Source organism: Vigna umbellata, chromosome 2 (assembly GCF_029865625.1).
Source record: "Vigna umbellata cultivar VRB3 chromosome 2, Vumbellata_1.0, whole genome shotgun sequence".
Classification (NCBI taxonomy): domain Eukaryota; kingdom Viridiplantae; phylum Streptophyta; class Magnoliopsida; order Fabales; family Fabaceae; genus Vigna; species Vigna umbellata.
In genome coordinates, this window is record NC_142166.1 from 6,772,146 (window position 1) to 6,789,257 (window position 17,112).

The 17,112-nt window shown below is 29.2% G+C and overlaps 3 protein-coding genes across 5 annotated transcripts; 2 read left to right on the forward strand and 1 right to left on the reverse strand.

Moving 5' to 3' along the window:
- The first annotated feature begins 323 nt into the window (after positions 1 to 323).
- Positions 324 to 2,612, forward strand: LOC148203277 (uncharacterized). Its single transcript, XM_088106350.1, has one exon. It carries the CDS (start codon positions 2,166 to 2,168, stop codon positions 2,415 to 2,417), a length of 252 nt encoding a protein of 83 aa, XP_087962476.1. The 5' UTR covers positions 324 to 2,165; the 3' UTR covers positions 2,418 to 2,612.
- An 8,281-nt stretch (positions 2,613 to 10,893) lies between these two features.
- Positions 10,894 to 14,269, forward strand: LOC124843163 (1,4-dihydroxy-2-naphthoyl-CoA thioesterase 1-like). The gene is made up of 3 exons (XM_047319813.2): positions 10,894 to 11,331; positions 11,523 to 11,714; positions 14,045 to 14,269. The coding sequence occupies exons 1-3, from the start codon at positions 11,182 to 11,184 to the stop codon at positions 14,195 to 14,197; spliced, it is 495 nt and encodes a 164-aa protein (XP_047175769.2). The 5' UTR covers positions 10,894 to 11,181; the 3' UTR covers positions 14,198 to 14,269.
- Positions 13,649 to 16,046, reverse strand: LOC124843164 (uncharacterized). Of its 3 annotated transcripts, none has more exons than XM_088105909.1 (6): positions 15,666 to 16,045; positions 15,500 to 15,550; positions 14,826 to 14,962; positions 14,621 to 14,718; positions 14,335 to 14,491; positions 13,649 to 14,191 (listed from the first exon to the last, which is right to left on the reverse strand). In XM_088105909.1, exons 1-4 carry the CDS (start codon positions 15,957 to 15,959, stop codon positions 14,631 to 14,633), a joined length of 570 nt encoding a protein of 189 aa, XP_087962035.1. In that variant the 5' UTR covers positions 15,960 to 16,045; the 3' UTR covers positions 13,649 to 14,191; positions 14,335 to 14,491; positions 14,621 to 14,630. The 3 variants fall into 3 exon arrangements, with proteins under 3 accessions (XP_087962035.1, XP_087962033.1, XP_087962034.1); XM_088105907.1 differs by having other exon boundaries at positions 14,820 to 14,962; XM_088105908.1 differs by having other exon boundaries at positions 14,335 to 14,718; positions 14,820 to 14,962; positions 15,666 to 16,046.
- Positions 16,047 to 17,112: the final 1,066 nt, after the last annotated feature.

The window sequence follows — 17,112 nt, forward strand, 5'->3', positions numbered from 1 at the left end:
ATTTGATCCTTCGCCTATATATGTTTCACAGTAATACTTAAGATATTTACCTCAAAAGATCTTAAGGTTAAAAGTAGTGATGCACTGGTTCAACAAGTAATTCATGGACTCACTACCTTACCCAAATGAATGATCTCTTTTATTCTAATAACATTACCAATTAACGTTATTTTACTGGGCACGTAAAGAAAATCTATGGCCTTTATAATTGAAACGAGATTCTTGCTATATTTAATATGCAAATAATTGCATCTAAAAAGTAGGTGTGCAGAACCTGAGTTATAATTTACATGTATGCAGAGATTACCAAATCTTGAGTTTCCTTTTGACAGATTATGATGGGGAAGGTACATCTTAGAAAATGTATAACATATTACACATGCTGATTATATATACCACAAATCAACCGAATTAGCTTATGTAGCTGTATCATAGTATCAATAGCACTTCTCAAACTAAGATTAATAAAGGGCCAAAAGAAAGTGATGCAACAAATAAATGATATTATAACCTAGAAAGACCTTTAGCAAATGATTAAATTAGTTACATTAAGGACAAAATATGAATATATAAAAAGAAAAGTTTTGCTTTTGTATTTGATGGAAATTGAATTGTACCATGTGTACAGACCTACTATGCTCTTGCTTTAGGATCCCTTAAGAATTAAGTTCTGAGAAAGGTAAGACAGCTTGAGGGCACTCTCTGTTGGAATCAAGCGTGGGACTTTCCAACAGACAAGTTTGTTTAATTATTCTAGATATAAGGCAATAGGTTTGTGGAGCATATGTAATTTCATCATAATTTCCCCTTATTTTTTATATTCTTATTCTTGCATGAATGCATGGTAATAAGCTTTACCACAAAAAAAAAACATGTCACCTTATGAGCCTCTTTCCCTGCAAAAATATACTGAGATAAACATACATTTATATTTCTGACTATCTTCAATCTCAAAACATCATAATTCTCCTTTAATTTAGAAAAACAAAACTTATGATATAGGAACCGATTTCAAGATACAACAAATACATTAATAAAATGGTATGAATCCTGGTTTTGAAATTTAAAGTATCCATCGTATGTAAATTGTTGGTTATGGTGAGTAACAATTTATTACATGTTGCCTTTATTAATAAGTAACAATTTTTAAAAGAATTGGTACAAATAACAATTAAAGTTTCTAATCAAAAGCTACGCTTAAAAAAGTGTTGTCTTTTCCTTATTTAGACCAAAATATTTTATGATTGTCAAATTTTAAGTTGTCTAAAGTCTGATACTGTAGTGCGATCATATTACTTTCTCTAATTCATAAGCACACCACAATAAAAAAAAGTAATTAATTTCTATAATGATTAATTTAGATATCCATTTATAAAATAAAAATTATTAGTATTTAAAATAGTTTTTATTATGAATAAAAAATTATAATTGATTTATGAATGGAAGTCTAAATTAGGTTTTAATATTGGTTAGGCTACTAAAATTAGAGATGAATTAATGACAGGTATCAGTAATACTTCGTGAACGTGTTTTTTTCTTGTTAAGTTGATATGTTCTTAAAAAATATGAGATGTAACTTTCTATTTAGAGCAATGAGATGAGAAATAACTTTTTACTTAATAATGAGATAATGAGATGTGATTGTTATTCATAATAATGGAAAATTTATTTCTAATTGTCAGAATAAAATTTGAAGTCTAGTTAGACAGCAAATGTACATGTATGTTTTGTCCAATCACAGATGCTCTAAAGTTATAAGATAGTTGGATTAAATTCCATTCAAAGTACATTACTTTGCTTTAGCATAACTTCCAGATCAATATCTTACATCTTATCAGAAGACAAAGAAAAGTCATACACAAAGATTGAGCAAAATTAGAAGCATAAGCTTATTATAATTTCTCTAGGCATTATGTGTACAAGGAAAAAGAAGGAATCTAGGCAAAGTAAGTGATGAGAATGCGAAAGCATGTATGATGCAGGTAGGGGTAGGGGAGAAGTATTGCGTGAGAAAGAAAAAGTAGAGGATGAGAAGAGTGATTTGAGGGAATCTGTAGCTTTAAATTTTTGTTATATTTTCCTAAAAGAAGAGATAATGTGGTGAGTCTATAAATGGTAAAGTATGGAAGAAGGATTGGCATAGATCATTGGAAGAAGAGAAAAGAATGGGAGGGAAGAGGTCATCGAGTTGCTGTTTTGGGAGTGTGTTGAAGGCTTGTTTCTCATGTGGAGATAGGTATGATGAGTACTGGGAAGAAGGAGGAAATGAAAGAAGAATGTTTGCAAGTGATGAAGACAGAGGACGATGGGTTGCAGAGCCTGGCATTGACAGAAAAGCCTCTGATTTCATTGCTAAGTACTACGCCACCAGACTCACCCAATCTCACACCAAATTTTCATCTTCAAATTCTCCTTAATTATCTCTTCACTCATTCTTCATTTCCTACTTCTAATGTCTTTAATCTACCTCTTCATCACCTCACATTAATAATATAACAATTCATTCATTGTCGTTACAATTTGGATATACAAGTCACCCTTTCCTCACTTCTTAAATCTATATGTATGTTTGGATTATGGTTTTGTTTTCCTACAATTTCTTGTGACTTCCACACGGTGTTTTGTGACATTCTTGTTTTTGCTGAATTATTTTTGTTGAGAAGATATGCTTCATCACGATTTCATTCACAGCAAATAAATGGCGGTCAAAACAGTAAAAGTTATGGCATAAAGATTAGACAAAGATTTTTTAACTATTGTCTAGATTTGCGTGACCACACAGACATCTATTTTTATTTTTAGTTCGATAACTTTTATAAATTCATGCTTGCTTCTTAATATTTCTTGAGATCAAGAAGAAGCCAAGGAATAAGCATTAACCAAGTGATTGATTGTCGACTATATTAAGAAACTCAACTCAATCAACATCACCATAAGCAATCAATTTCAGAGTTGTCTGTAATGAGAAAGAATAAACATCATCAATTTTAGAGTTATCTGTAATGAGAAATAATAAACATCATTGAGAGGTTCTTTTCATTTAGGGAATTATATACCAAACCATTGTCAATTATAGAAAAACTTCTCTTACAAAAATAAATTTTCTTAACTTTATGATTCATCTCAGGTGTAAAGGATATTTATAAGAAAAAGAAAAGATCATCAAAGTCAAAATAAAAAACACATCACCTTTAGGATTCAACTAGATCTTTCACCTCCATGCTAGAATTTAGCTCAACCCACTAGAATTTAGCAATACAGTGACCTTTAGAGCAATGACGGTAAAGAGTTTGACCTTCACCCAAACTACAACACCACTTGTTCTTTGCCTCCTCACAACCATGTACTACATATGCCTCCACTTCAAAATTCCCACTTCGAACAGAAACCCGATTTGGAAGGTGTTCAATGCACATTAGGGTTTATCTATATATGTACTACTCACCAATACAAACATGAGGATTTTGAAGATTACTTACCAGGTTTTTGATAACCTAACCTCAGAGATAACCAATGACACCAAGAATGCGAGAACCAAGGACCTGAAACTAGGTTGTAGTGCGGGAGAAATTGGGAGAAAGGGGGAAAAGTAAAGGGCCCACACAACTTCCTTTACTTTTAGGTAATGCTAAAATCATTTAATTCTTACACCAATTCAATAGGTATATGTTATGTCATCACTACCATCTTATAAATTAAAACATAGGTTAATTCTAATAATTATTTTTTTTTCAGTTAAGTTTACACAATACTTTATTGTATTTTATTTTCAGGGGAATGCTGATTACTGGTGTATTGGATCAATATTTAAGGTGTAATTAATGGTTTTAATTCTATTACATTTATATTGAAATATGAAATAATTAATTTTATTAATTAAAATAATATAAATTTATAAAAGAATTTTTTTAAAGTAAAATATACTTTTTTGTCTTTTATTTTAATAATATTTTTTAAACGCTAAACAAATACTTTAAAAATTTTAATATCTTTGTCAATGTTGGAAGACTGTCTTTGAATGAAAGCTTGAAAAATAAAAGTTTGAAAGGTTTAAAAAATATGAGTTTTAATTTTTTTGAAAAGTAATATTTTTAAAAATTCTAATCTTTTTCTAAATTCTGATGGAAAAATTAAACTATTTTATGAAAAAAATATTATATGATGCAATGCACTTAACTAACTCGAACTTAATATCACGTTAGTGTAAGCTAAATTGATTCTACTAACGCCTTTTTTCATTGTAAAAACTATGTTATGGTAAATAATTGTTAATATTATGAAAATGATTTAAATCAATTATCTAAGCTCCTCGTACCTAAATTCATGTTAAGTATTATTCTAAATTTTGATATCTTAATTAAGTTGACACCTAGGTCTATCAATCATTTTCCATTATATAAAATTTTATTAAAATAAAAAATAAATAAATAAAAAGTATAGTAGACTACACTAAACTTGTGATTAAAAAAATACAAACATAAACAAACCACAAAAGAATTAAATAAATATATTTGGCAAAACATTAAATCATTTATATTGTTTTTTATGAATAAAAGTCAAATTAGTTAACGTATCACCATAATGATTTCTTTCACGAAAAATATGAGAAAATTTGAACCACAAATGCATCATCTCCTTTGAAAATTTCAAGGAATCATTCATTGATTTAGGAAACCATGACATAATAGAATAATTGTCCAACCAAATCATGTGGTAGCCATCCTCGAAACATGTTTTAAAACATAAATAAACCCTTAAACTCAAAATAAATAAAAGTTTGTAAAAAAAAAACTATTGGCATATTCACTTTGAATTCCTCTGAAGATACCAATACATGTAACTAAACCAAGATATAACCTCTTACATTATTAACATTCACCTTAAGTCAATTAGTAGATGGAATTTGTCTTATAATGTTCATAAAAAAATCACCTTACATTTCCTAGTTTCAATATTAAAAATTTTTAGCATAAAAAAATGATAAACAATATTATTCATATTTATTAGATTTATTTCTAGATATACAGACCAACTATTTAATTAGGAAAACAACTGAAGTAAAAATAATTGAAACTTGATATATGACATCCTTCAAATCATTTAGATAACTATAATAATGATAATCACATTAATCATTTTAAATAAAGGATTACAAAAATACTTCATGAATAACCAAATCTAAAAAGAAAATCGTAAATTCTAAAAAAATTACTTTCAATCGTTCTCACAATCGTGCATAACAATAAAAAAAAATAAATGAGACAAAAATTTAACATTATTCTCAAAAAAAAAAACACAAAATATAAAATCACATTTTTTTAAACCTCCGAATTAAAAGACAAGCAATTATATAACAATTTTTAAAGAAATAAAGTTTTAGTTGGTATTATAACATCTAAATTAAATTCTTACAATCCACATATTCCATACAAGAAAAGTAAAAGCTTCCTTTTTTTTACTAAACTTCGTTTTCCCCTTCTTTTAAACTTTTTGCAAGGTAATTCGTGGAGAAAGGAAAAGTGATATTGAAATTGAGAATTAGAAACTATTATTATAACGGACGTGCAATGTTGGTACTGTGTAAGTGCCACCACATATGATAGTGCATTGCACAAAGGAAGTTGTCATTTTGTGCATTTTTATGGAAAAACCATTGGCAAAAGCTGCAAGGAATCACTATCATCAAAAGTGACATTATGACTAGATATTTTTGAAGCATGCGTACGTAAGAACATCATTCCACCATCTTCCTCATCAATCAATCTGGTATATCCTTCAAACCATATATATAAGGTTCTCACTCTGGCTTTTTGCCACACAACGTTGCTTTCACGGTTGAAAATAATATTCAATATAGCAACTTAGTTTCTACTTTCAACAGTTTTCACTCTAAAATTCATACTAAATGTCATTGTTGTATAATTTACAGAGGTGGAGTCGTGAAAAATTATCCACAGATTTTATATGATGAGAAATTATCCACGAACGATAATCCGTATATATGATCAATGGATTTATATTTTTCACAAATAAAAAATTTGTTAAAATTTATTAACATCACTAGTACATATGGATCTTGAGTTGAAGGGTAATCTGTGGTCGATTTTTTATTATCCACACATTTTTGTCATTATCCATGAAATTTTACCGTAAATAAAATTAATATTTTTTTTTAATGAATGTCTATTCCTTATACAGTATGTGAGAAAACCTTATGCAGCATTTGAGATTCCAACTTAGCTCGATCGTCTTATTGGTCGTGAAGCACTGAAACACGTGCTCTTAGGCAAAGTGGTGGAATCTGATTCAGAGTTATCTGTTCTTATATTTGGATGATACAAGTTTAATTTTACTTTGCAGTGCATCAAATTTAACATTTCAGATTTGTTTCATAGTTACTTCAGGAAATGAGCTGTTTCCGAAGATCATACTGAATGTAGTTGATTTTGTGGTCAATGATGTCTTAACATATATAATGCGTATTCCTTGTGAGAAGCAAAGATTTTTTTTTTTTTTGCCTTTTCTCTCTAATACCTTATATATAGCTAAATTATGATTGAGAATAGGGAAAATATGTATAAGTTATCCAATTAATCTTGCAATGTTTCAGTTTCAATCTGTAGGTATTGATTGCATGACTTTTTATGTAGAATGGAGAGGGAATATTTGCCAGCTAGTGCATGCATTTTATTCATAAGTTTGGCAACCTTACTTTTGTCTTAATAGAAGAATTATGTGTAAATATACAGTCATAGGATAAAATTATATTCTGTTCACCCATTTAAATTTTGTTTCAACTTGAGCTCTAATCTTTTTTTAAAAAAAATTACTCTTGTGTTTGTCAATATGTTACCCAAAGATCTACATTGGTTTTGCAAAATACTTTAGAACAATTATGTAGAAATTTTTTTAGCTTTAGGAGTGTAAAACAAAATTAAAATGGTAGGTCAAAATTCTATTTTAACTGAAAACGTAAAAAAGTTATCGATGGTATTCAAATAAACCTAATTTGTTTCTTAAAGTATATTTAGTATTGGAAGAAAATAGAGGAAACGAAAGTAGTTAGTGAGGATATACTAAAGAAAATTTTGGTAACAATACATTCGAATTTAATATATATTCAATCATATTTTAGGGGATATATCAGAGGAATTTTGTGCAATAAAATATATGTCAATTTATTTAAAATATATATATATATTATTTTCAACACAAAATATTAAGACAATTTTTGAATTTTTTTTCTTATACATTATTTCATTTTCTCACTTTTATTTAAAATTGACTTAAATTCTAACAATTTATATAGACTTGTACAATTATTCACACAAGTTTAATCTAATTCCTTCCTATTTAAGCAGATCTTTAAGCAGAACTTTGGCTCCTAATTTTTTTTTTCTCAAAAATTTGTAGTAGATTTATTTTTAATCAAAACAAACATTCCTTTACATTTTCACCTATGTCTCGTTCCACCTCTACCAATACACTGTTAAAAAGCTTAAAAACAATTATGTTCTTCATAAGATATTATTTTCAATAAATTTTTACATATATTTACATTTATTATTTTATTTTTTAATATTTTTTTACAAATACAAAAGACTTAACTTTTTTAATGATTAAAATAATTTTAAAAATAAGTTGTTAAGAGCTAATGAAGTTAAAAGCTAATAAAGGCTAACATCCAGACAACAGAAAAGATGGAAAAAGAACTAAAAAAACATAGGAAAGGTTTGGAAGGTTGCTTTTGGCAACTTACTTCCAGCTGCCATGAGAGTATAGAGTACTAAAAAAATAGTGACCAATAAAAGGAAAGTTGAAGAATTAATGCATGACGAAGCTAGGTAGGTGAGAGAAGTATTGCTTGACAAACGAAAAGGAGAGGAGGAGGACACTTATGCCTGTTGTGTGTGGATCAATCACATGAGAAATATAACCATCCTTATCAGTTATCAGTGATTTCAAGGAATCCTTATCCTCCTTTTTCTTCATAGCATAAGTTAAATAATAGGCATGTGATTGCTTTTTGCCACACTACAAATACAAAGAGGTGTTAGTAGAAGGAAATCAGTGAAACTAAAAGATTGGTGTGAGTGTAGAGAGTGAGAGTTGAAAATGGTGATGAGAAGGGAAGAGAGAGTGAGATCAGAGAAGAAATCAATTTACAAGATATTGAAGGGATGTTTCTCATGTGAGAATGGATATGAAGAGTATTGGGAAGGAAGTGGGAATGGGATGAGAAGGGTTTTTGCGAGTGATGAAGACAGACCACATTGGGTTGCAGAGCCTGGCATTGACAGAAAAGCTTCTGATTTCATTGCCAAATACTATGCCGCCAGACTCACGGACTCTCACAGCAAAATTGCGTCTTGAAAATTCTCTTTCTTCCCCCTTAATTTTACTTACTATTTTTTGTTTATCTACCAGTCATTTTTGGCTCATCACTTCTACTCACATCACATGCAATTGTTGGTCACATAAGTTGTACGGACTCGTGTGTCCTACGAGAAACATGAGAACTATCGACACAGTTTACCAGCTCCTTAGCAAAGGCTATAAATGAGTTGGTAAGATTGGTCAGACCAAATTTAATACCAATTCTATCCTTTAGTAGTAATTATTCATGGTCTTTCGAGTGATATTTTCTACCCATAGCATCCTCGTATTCTGCTGTCTACATCACCATGGACAAAATATTATCAGTAATAATAAAAAAAAAAAAATGCATGAATATTTGATGAGATGAACTAACCTTCCCTAAATTCCATACTTATCAACTAATAACTTAAATTGATAAGTCCACGAAGATCAATTTCAAGTGAACATGAGGTTGGTCATTAATTCATTAAGGACTTAATTAAGAAAAGAAAAAAAAAAGAAGTATTTTTCTTAATTTAATTATGCAATTTGAAATAATACACAAGTGAGCATCAAATTTTAAAAGAAAACGAAAGAGAATAGCTTTAAGGATTAATAACGTAAAGTTTATATCTATTTATATATTGTAAATTAGTTTTATCCTTAAGTATAACTTCTAATACGAGAAATCTTATCTTGTTGAAATGTATACATCTCAAACGTGTAACTAGTCATTAATGAGTGCTCTGATGATGACGTAATTAAGTGGAGAAATAAACCTAACAAACAACAAACTTCATTAAATATATTTTAAGTCTAACTCAACCACACTCGTAGCTTTGCACTCACTTTATTTACTGTAAATTAATTTTATCTCTAATCGATGTCAGACTTTCAATACCTCTAGTGTGAAAAGAAAAAATGTCAGCAAAAGAGAGTGAAGAAGAGTAAAAGAACAATCAACGTATCTTATGCTTGTGTAGAGAAGCTAGCTTGCAAAAGAGGTTTTATAACACATCTCATATGTATTAGGTTTGCTCTATTGGTTAGTTCGTTTTTCTATTAGCAATGTTAGTAGCTAGTATTTGTTAGTAAGGGAGTTGAACTCGTAACTTCTCATACCCTCCCTTCCAAACTCTTTAAACTAACTTTATATTTCCAAATTGTTAGTAGGAAAGTTGAACCCACAACCTCTCACACCCTTCTTTGTTGGTTAGTTAAGTACCCATTGGGGTTTTCTTGTCTTGTTATCTATCTTGTTACTGAAGAGAATATTTTTTGTTGATCTGCTTCATAACAAGTGTACTGATTAATTATTGTCAATGTAAGTTTTTACCGAACTAGGTCACATGGGTTTTGCCTTCATATTAAGGTTTTTTCATGTGAAAAAGTGTTGGTGTCTACTAGTTTCACTCTTTCCTATTTGTGCAATCTATTATTTTGCATATTATTTATATAGGGAAGAATTGATCTATGTTTTGGTTCCGCTTATTATTTTTTGTGTTATCTTTCCAACAACTGGTATCAGAACTCTACTTAGAAGCTTTGACTGGTGTTCAAACAAGGGAGATAGTGATGGTATTGGAATCGTAATTAAATTAGATTCTACTAATTATTCAATATGAAAATCTCATATGAAAGATTTGTTACTTTTCAAAAGACTTGTATGATTCTATTGAGGAAAAAAGTGTTAAATCGATAGATAAATCTAAGAGATATTGGAAGATGATTAATAGAAATATTGGCATGATAAAACAATGGATAGACTAGTCCATTTATCATTATATATCATGTGAGAGTGTAGTTTACAACTTATGGAAAAGATTAAGTAAGTTGTTTAAATCTAAAAATTTCTTGAACAATGCATTTCTTATTAGAAAGCTAGTAAACATGAAATAGAAAAATGGTTCCCTAGTGGTTGAACACTTAAATAATTTTTAGAATATAATAAAACGAGTGATCACGATAGAAATTATATTAAATAATAAATTACTTTTATATTCTTGTTTACTTCATTACTAGACAGTTAAAAGACATTAGTGATATCTCTAAGAAACTTTGCTCCTAATGAGAAATTATAAGTTTTACTATAATTAATGATAAATCTTTTAAAAGAAGAAAGTAGAGAAACTCTAATCAAAATGAAGTTTTAATTATAAAATTAATAGAAAATGAAAATAAAAATGTGACAACGATAGTCATGGAGGTAACAGTAGGAATAATAAAGACAAAGATAGCTAACAAGAAAAGCCGAGAAAGAAGAAAATAAAAAAAAATAAAGAAAAAGAGTTAACACCAAATATGAAAATAATACACAAATAATAATAATAAATTGTTTTTTAAGTTTTACTATATAGCAATCCAATAAATTTAATAACATAACATACTCTGTATTTTCAAAAACTAAATTAAGTTTTTTATAAATTAAATTGTGGAGTATTTGTATATCTAAGCGTAAAAATAACTATTTAGCCTAAAACTTCGCCCTACCAATCTTTGAACAGTAAAAGCCATAGCACTTTTGATTTACAGAAGGCCCATGTCTCGTTCCGTTTCAATCAAAACTGCTCCACCATGACTCTCACAATCAACACTTCCTCCATCTTCTGCATGACTTATCCAAACTTTTAAATTTCCACGCACCAACCTCTCAATCATATTGTATAAATGCCCCCAAACTACCCTCTAAACACAACCAATCATTCTATAGTCCATTTTGTACAACTTTCCCATTCTGCAAAGCCTCAACCTCCAAAAAAGTTTTCCCATAACACAATTTGTGAACAGGGAAAGCTCATAGATTTACTCTGATCTATTTTGTTCATGGAGGATCAGCCATCATCATCATCATCATCATCAAAATCAAAAACTGCTGCTTTGGATCAACCCCTTCACTTAATGGGGTTTGAAATTGAAGTATTATCACCACAAAAAGTCTCTGGCCGGCTCCCTGTAACCCAGAAGTGCTGCCAGGTCAAGCCAATTTCATTTTTTCTCTCTCAATAACAAGCTATTTTAGTCTGTGTTTGTTTATCTTTGATTGGGTTTCTGAATGTTATGAAAAAGTTACATTTTTCCTGTTTTCCTGCTTTATGGTTTGGTTTTTGCTAATCATGTTTATGAGTAGGAGTTAATTATGAGTAAATTGATTGCGAATGGTGCAGCCATTTAAGGTGCTTCATGGAGGGGTTTCAGCATTGATAGCAGAGTCTTTGGCAAGCATGGGAGCACACATGGCTTCAGGGTATAAAAGAGTGGCTGGAATTCAACTCAGCATCAACCATTTGAAACGAGCTGAGATGGGTGATTTGGTGCACGCAGAAGCTAAACCTTTAAATGTTGGCAAAACAATTCAGGTTCTTCCCTTCATCTTATCTTCTGTTGCTATTTTTGTAAATACCATAAAACTCAAATTCCTTATTTTCTCTATTTCTTTTCTCTGTGTATAATTTTATTCTCTCTTAAATATATAATTGTTTAACCCATCTTTTATTTAGAGTGTTTTCTATAATTATAATATATTAAAGTTGATAGGAATTTCTATTGATCTCTTTAATAATTTTATTTAATCATATTATTTTAACTATTAACACAAACTTAGATTTTGCCAAATTCTAGTGTTTATTTTAATTTTTCAAATATACTTTTTTGCCAGTTTAATATTTTTATTGTTCTGAGTTTTTTTGTCACTTATCATTGAATCCAATTTTTTATATATTTTTTTTTCTTTTGAGAGGATAAGATCACCTCTAATCTTTCCTATCTGTCTTCCATTTGTTCTTACTCACCTAAAACGACACACCGAATGAGACCACCTCTGTACCAAATGCATTTTTTTGACATTTTACATCATTTACAAGAGAAGATCCTCTTAATATGTTAATAAGTCACATCATTAATTCACACTTTCTTTAGTCACAAGATGGACATTATGGCATCTTGGCTCGTTATTCATCCGGAAAAAATCAATCGAATAAATTAAAATAATTGTTATATTTATATATTATATTAATCTATTAATTAATTAATAGCTAATATTTAATTTATAAGTTATTAATAATATGAATTATAATATCTTTTCATATTTATATTTTATATTAATATAATGTAAAAACTAATTTTTAAATTTTTTTTATTTCAATTTTTAAATTTTTTTTGGGAAAAAGTGAGTCAGAAAATAGACAAAAACAAACCGATATCATACCCAATGTGTCAATATTGAAAACTATCCAATCCTAAGTCACTTTACCACCCTTAATAGATCATATATAATATAAAAGTCGGTTTTAGAGGATGAATTTGGGGAGAGATGGATCTGAGAATGAATTAATGGTTGTTTTTTAAGTAGATTTAAAGGTGAGTGAAAATAGATTTGGAGATAAAGTTTGTGAAAATTAATATAAGATTTGATTGATGTAATAGATAAAAAAATTGTTTAATTGTTAAAAATTGAAGATTATCAAAATATAAAAAAAATAAAAAATAATTTTTAAAATGTAAAAAATGATAATTTAGTAAATTGTAATATATTATTATTATTACTATTATTAATATTATTATTATTATTATTATTAATATAAAAGACGAGAAACAGCAAATAAAAAAAGGAGAAACACCAAACTGAAACTTTGTTTCACACCTGAGAGTTATCAATTCTAGCAAGGGTAGACATGAGAATTTCTTATAATCCCTGCAAATCACACCTCAGATTGAAGAAAACAATAATCTCACATTCACTCGCCAACACAGACTTTTAATTTCAATCCGTCTTCACAAGTTTACGTGAATAGTAGTTTCTTTAGAAGTGAATAGACACTTAGAAAAATTCACCTAAGATTCTATCCAAAAAAAAAAACTCACTTTTATAAACTTCTAAATATTTGTATTTATATTTTAACATTTTACAATCTAAAATATTAAGAATTCATACTTAAAAACTTATACTTTATTGTTTAAATGTAATGACTTATATAAAACTCAATATTTTTATAACTTAAAAAATTAAGAAACTCATTTAAAATTATATTTGTAGTGTGATATATCTTAAATGTATAATAAAACATATTACGTATAATTTATAAACTTAACAACATTATATGTTATTCAATGTTTTTTAAAATGGAATATTTTACAGAAAAAACATTTAAGACCAAGCTGATGTATACTTAAACATGATCTAAAAGAAATCATCTGAGTACTATGTCAGTTATTAAGATTATATTAAGACTAAATTAGGTATGAGTAGTCAAATTAAAAGTATTTAATTATTAAAATAAAAAATAAAGCAATATAACAACAATAATAATAATAACCATAATAATAATAATAATACAACATATCTCAAAAATTTAAATGTTACGTAAACTAATGCCAGAATTAAAGACGTGAGCACAAATAAAATCACCAACACACTTCCCACAACAGTTACAAATTTTGAATTGTTGAATCTATATGGCAAACCTCATCGCAATGATCCCAGTTGACTGGATTGGGATGAAATCAGAATAATGTTTTTGTACAAGTTTTTCCATGGTGGTCTAATCTGCTATCTCAGTGATGAGTGAATATTTGTTGGCTAGGTATTATCATGAAATAAATTAAAGACTCTTCATTTACTTTGTCGTTGCTAAGGCTTACAAATATGAGAAATGAGAAATGTATGTCATAGCAGTTTTATCTGTAACAGGTATGGGAGGTGCTACTATGGAAGATTGATCCTTCAGACTCACAAAGAAGATCCTTGGTCTCATCTTCTAGAGTAACTCTAGTAACCAATATGCCTGTCCCAGTTAATGCAAAAGATGCTGCCGATCCATTAAAGAAGTTTGCAAAACTGTAAACATATCCATGACATTGTTTATTAGTGAAATTCAAAATCTGCTTGAATACCAAAGGTCTAAATGTTTACGTATCTAATGCTTCGATATGCACATTTTGATAGACATAGTACTTCATGTAAGAAACTATATCATATACCTGAAAAACGGTTCACATAACATCCCAGTCTCAAATACGCCAACTTTTTTAGTCAATACCCGTAAATTACTAATCCTCAGGATAACAGAGAAACCAGCAGAGAGCTTCTTTCACATTATTTGCAACATCAGCTTCAAAGTTAAAAGCCCAACATGTCCTAGAATCATATATCAGTATAAACTTGTAATTTCAATTTTCAACGGAAACCATGTGGCTGAAAATGCTGTACATCTATCCTGTGATTCCTATTCAACCAAACCAAGCAAGGTCAATTCTAGAAACATACGTTGGAAATGTTAAGATGTTGGGTGCTTCTTGCTAGAGGATTTTGATCTGACAGTGTTCATGTCCTTTGTTCCCATAGGAACACCAGCAGTTTTATGCCTAGCATCAAACATTAACATAACATCATCAGAGGTTGACTAACAACAGCAGCAAAAGCCAGTATTCACCAAAAAGAAGAACAAAAATTAAGCTAGAAAAACCTTAACTGTCTGAGAAGACTAAGTTGTTGGGTTAATTCATTCAGCTCCAGACTAGAAAGTTTGAGAGAAGATAAAGTCCCAGGCACCTCTTCCGAAACAACCTTTGCCAATTTATTTACTGAAGCTCCTAATCTTCCAAAAGCCTATGCAAGAAGCAAATATCAACCCTTTAAATTTTATCCATTCAACACATCACTGCACACATATGGGTTTCCACTAAAACAAATGACCACATATAAGCCGTATTTAGTGAGAACTCTTCATGATATAAACTTTTTTATATAGTATAATTTTAGTTCAAACCAGTAACAACTGTCGGACCATTCCGCATTCAACACACCACTACATACATCTAGGGTTAAAAGGAATAATCTACAAGTTAAATTTGTTAAAAACACTCTTACAATATAGCTTGTGTAAAATATAAGAAACATCCGCAACCGCAATGTCAAGCATTTCGGGTCTCCTCTAGAACATTTTACATCTGCAACCGTAATTGTCATCAAAACTCAAGGATTTTAGGTTTCTACTACATTGCAATCACAATTTTTTATCACATCAGCAGAATTTATCCCCAAAAAAAAAAACAGTTTAAAACCTTAAACAATCACCACGCCACAGCGGCAATTTAAAACTTTAACCAATATATTCACTTGTGCATGAGATAAATCATAACGTACAATTAAGGTAGGAATGGAAACCACAGCTACTGAGAAAAACGCACCAAAAGCCTGCAAGCCCAAAAAAACACAGGTTCAGTTTACTTGATTGTGGAACCAAAAATGCTTAAAAATGCAATTTTCATTCTCATTTGATGAGCAAATGGGCAATGATATATGATAGTACCATGGAGAGGACGAACAAGTATGATAGAAACCCCAATTCAGGGTTGGGTCGGAACCCTAGATTTTTTGCCACTTCAATGACCGGAGCTGCCTCGACCAACGTCTGCGAGGGTAGCGTAAAATCGGGTTTATGCTGTTCTGAGATTACCGGCTCTGGGATCGCATCGCCGGCGACCCACGTCGATGCAGCTGAGCTACTGACACGAACGGAAAACGGGGTACGTAAAGTGGCGGCCATTGAAACCCCGTTCAAGCTGAAAGGACGCAAACAGAGTAAATGCGTTTGAGAGAACATCGTCAATTTGATGCAAAGTTTCGGATTTTGCAATGAACTGGCTGAACACAAACTACTGTAACAAAAATAACCCACACGCTGATTTTTTTTCTCTTAATGTAATAGTAATTATTAATCATACATTTATCTGTGATAATTTGGAAAACAAAAATCTGACTTTCGCCTCTCAAATTAAAAAAAAATAGAATTTTTATCCATAAAACATTAAAATTGTTAGACTCAAATCAGTTGTAAACTTTAAAATTTAAATCTTAAATCATAAATCTAAGAACTTTAAGTGATTTTGTCTTTTCAATTTAATGTTTAACTACTAAAGTTTTATTTCCCAATTTTGACGAAATAATACTTTTTCCAGTTTTCAAGACCAAAACTATAATTATCCAAGATTTTCATGAGTGAAACCATAGTTAAACCTAGATATAATTGCACTTTTTTTCTTAATACTTCTATACTTTTAAAGTAACGTTAGCTTAATAAAGAAAATACGATAATGAAGAATAAAAATATACATATTATATGTTTGATTTCAAAATATATACTATAAAACACCACAAATTAAATGAAGACGGAAGATACGAGTTATGTAATTTTCATTATAAATAAATGATGAGATAAATCAAAATTAAAATTGTACTTCATATTAAAACTTCATTATTTGAGGACATGTTTTAACTTTAAATTGATTTCTCTTTTTTTTCATTTATTTTATGTTTATTACCGCTTATTTGGAATCAAAGTATGAATCATATACTAAAAGAAAATAGACATAAATTTATTATTTTTAAGTTTTGACTTAAATTACGTCAAATCTTTCATACGAAGTCTTATTAGTATTGAATTTCTTTTAAAAAAAATTCCAAAAAAAATATACTAATATGGAAGAGACTCGTATTTAATAGAGATGGAAGATAAGTATTTTATAAAGAATACTTAATTGCTTATATAATCTCTACATTCAGTGCTTATTTTTAGTTTGATACCAGCTTTTAAAAATGCATAAGTTGTGTCATAAAGTTAAAATTGTATAAATGAATCTTATTTCTTAAATTGGTAGCAACAACGATAACTCCATATATTAACATGATGAATAAATTAATGTTTTTTTTTTCTCCTATGCTGTGTCCAATTTTTTTCTCTCTTCCATATTAATGGT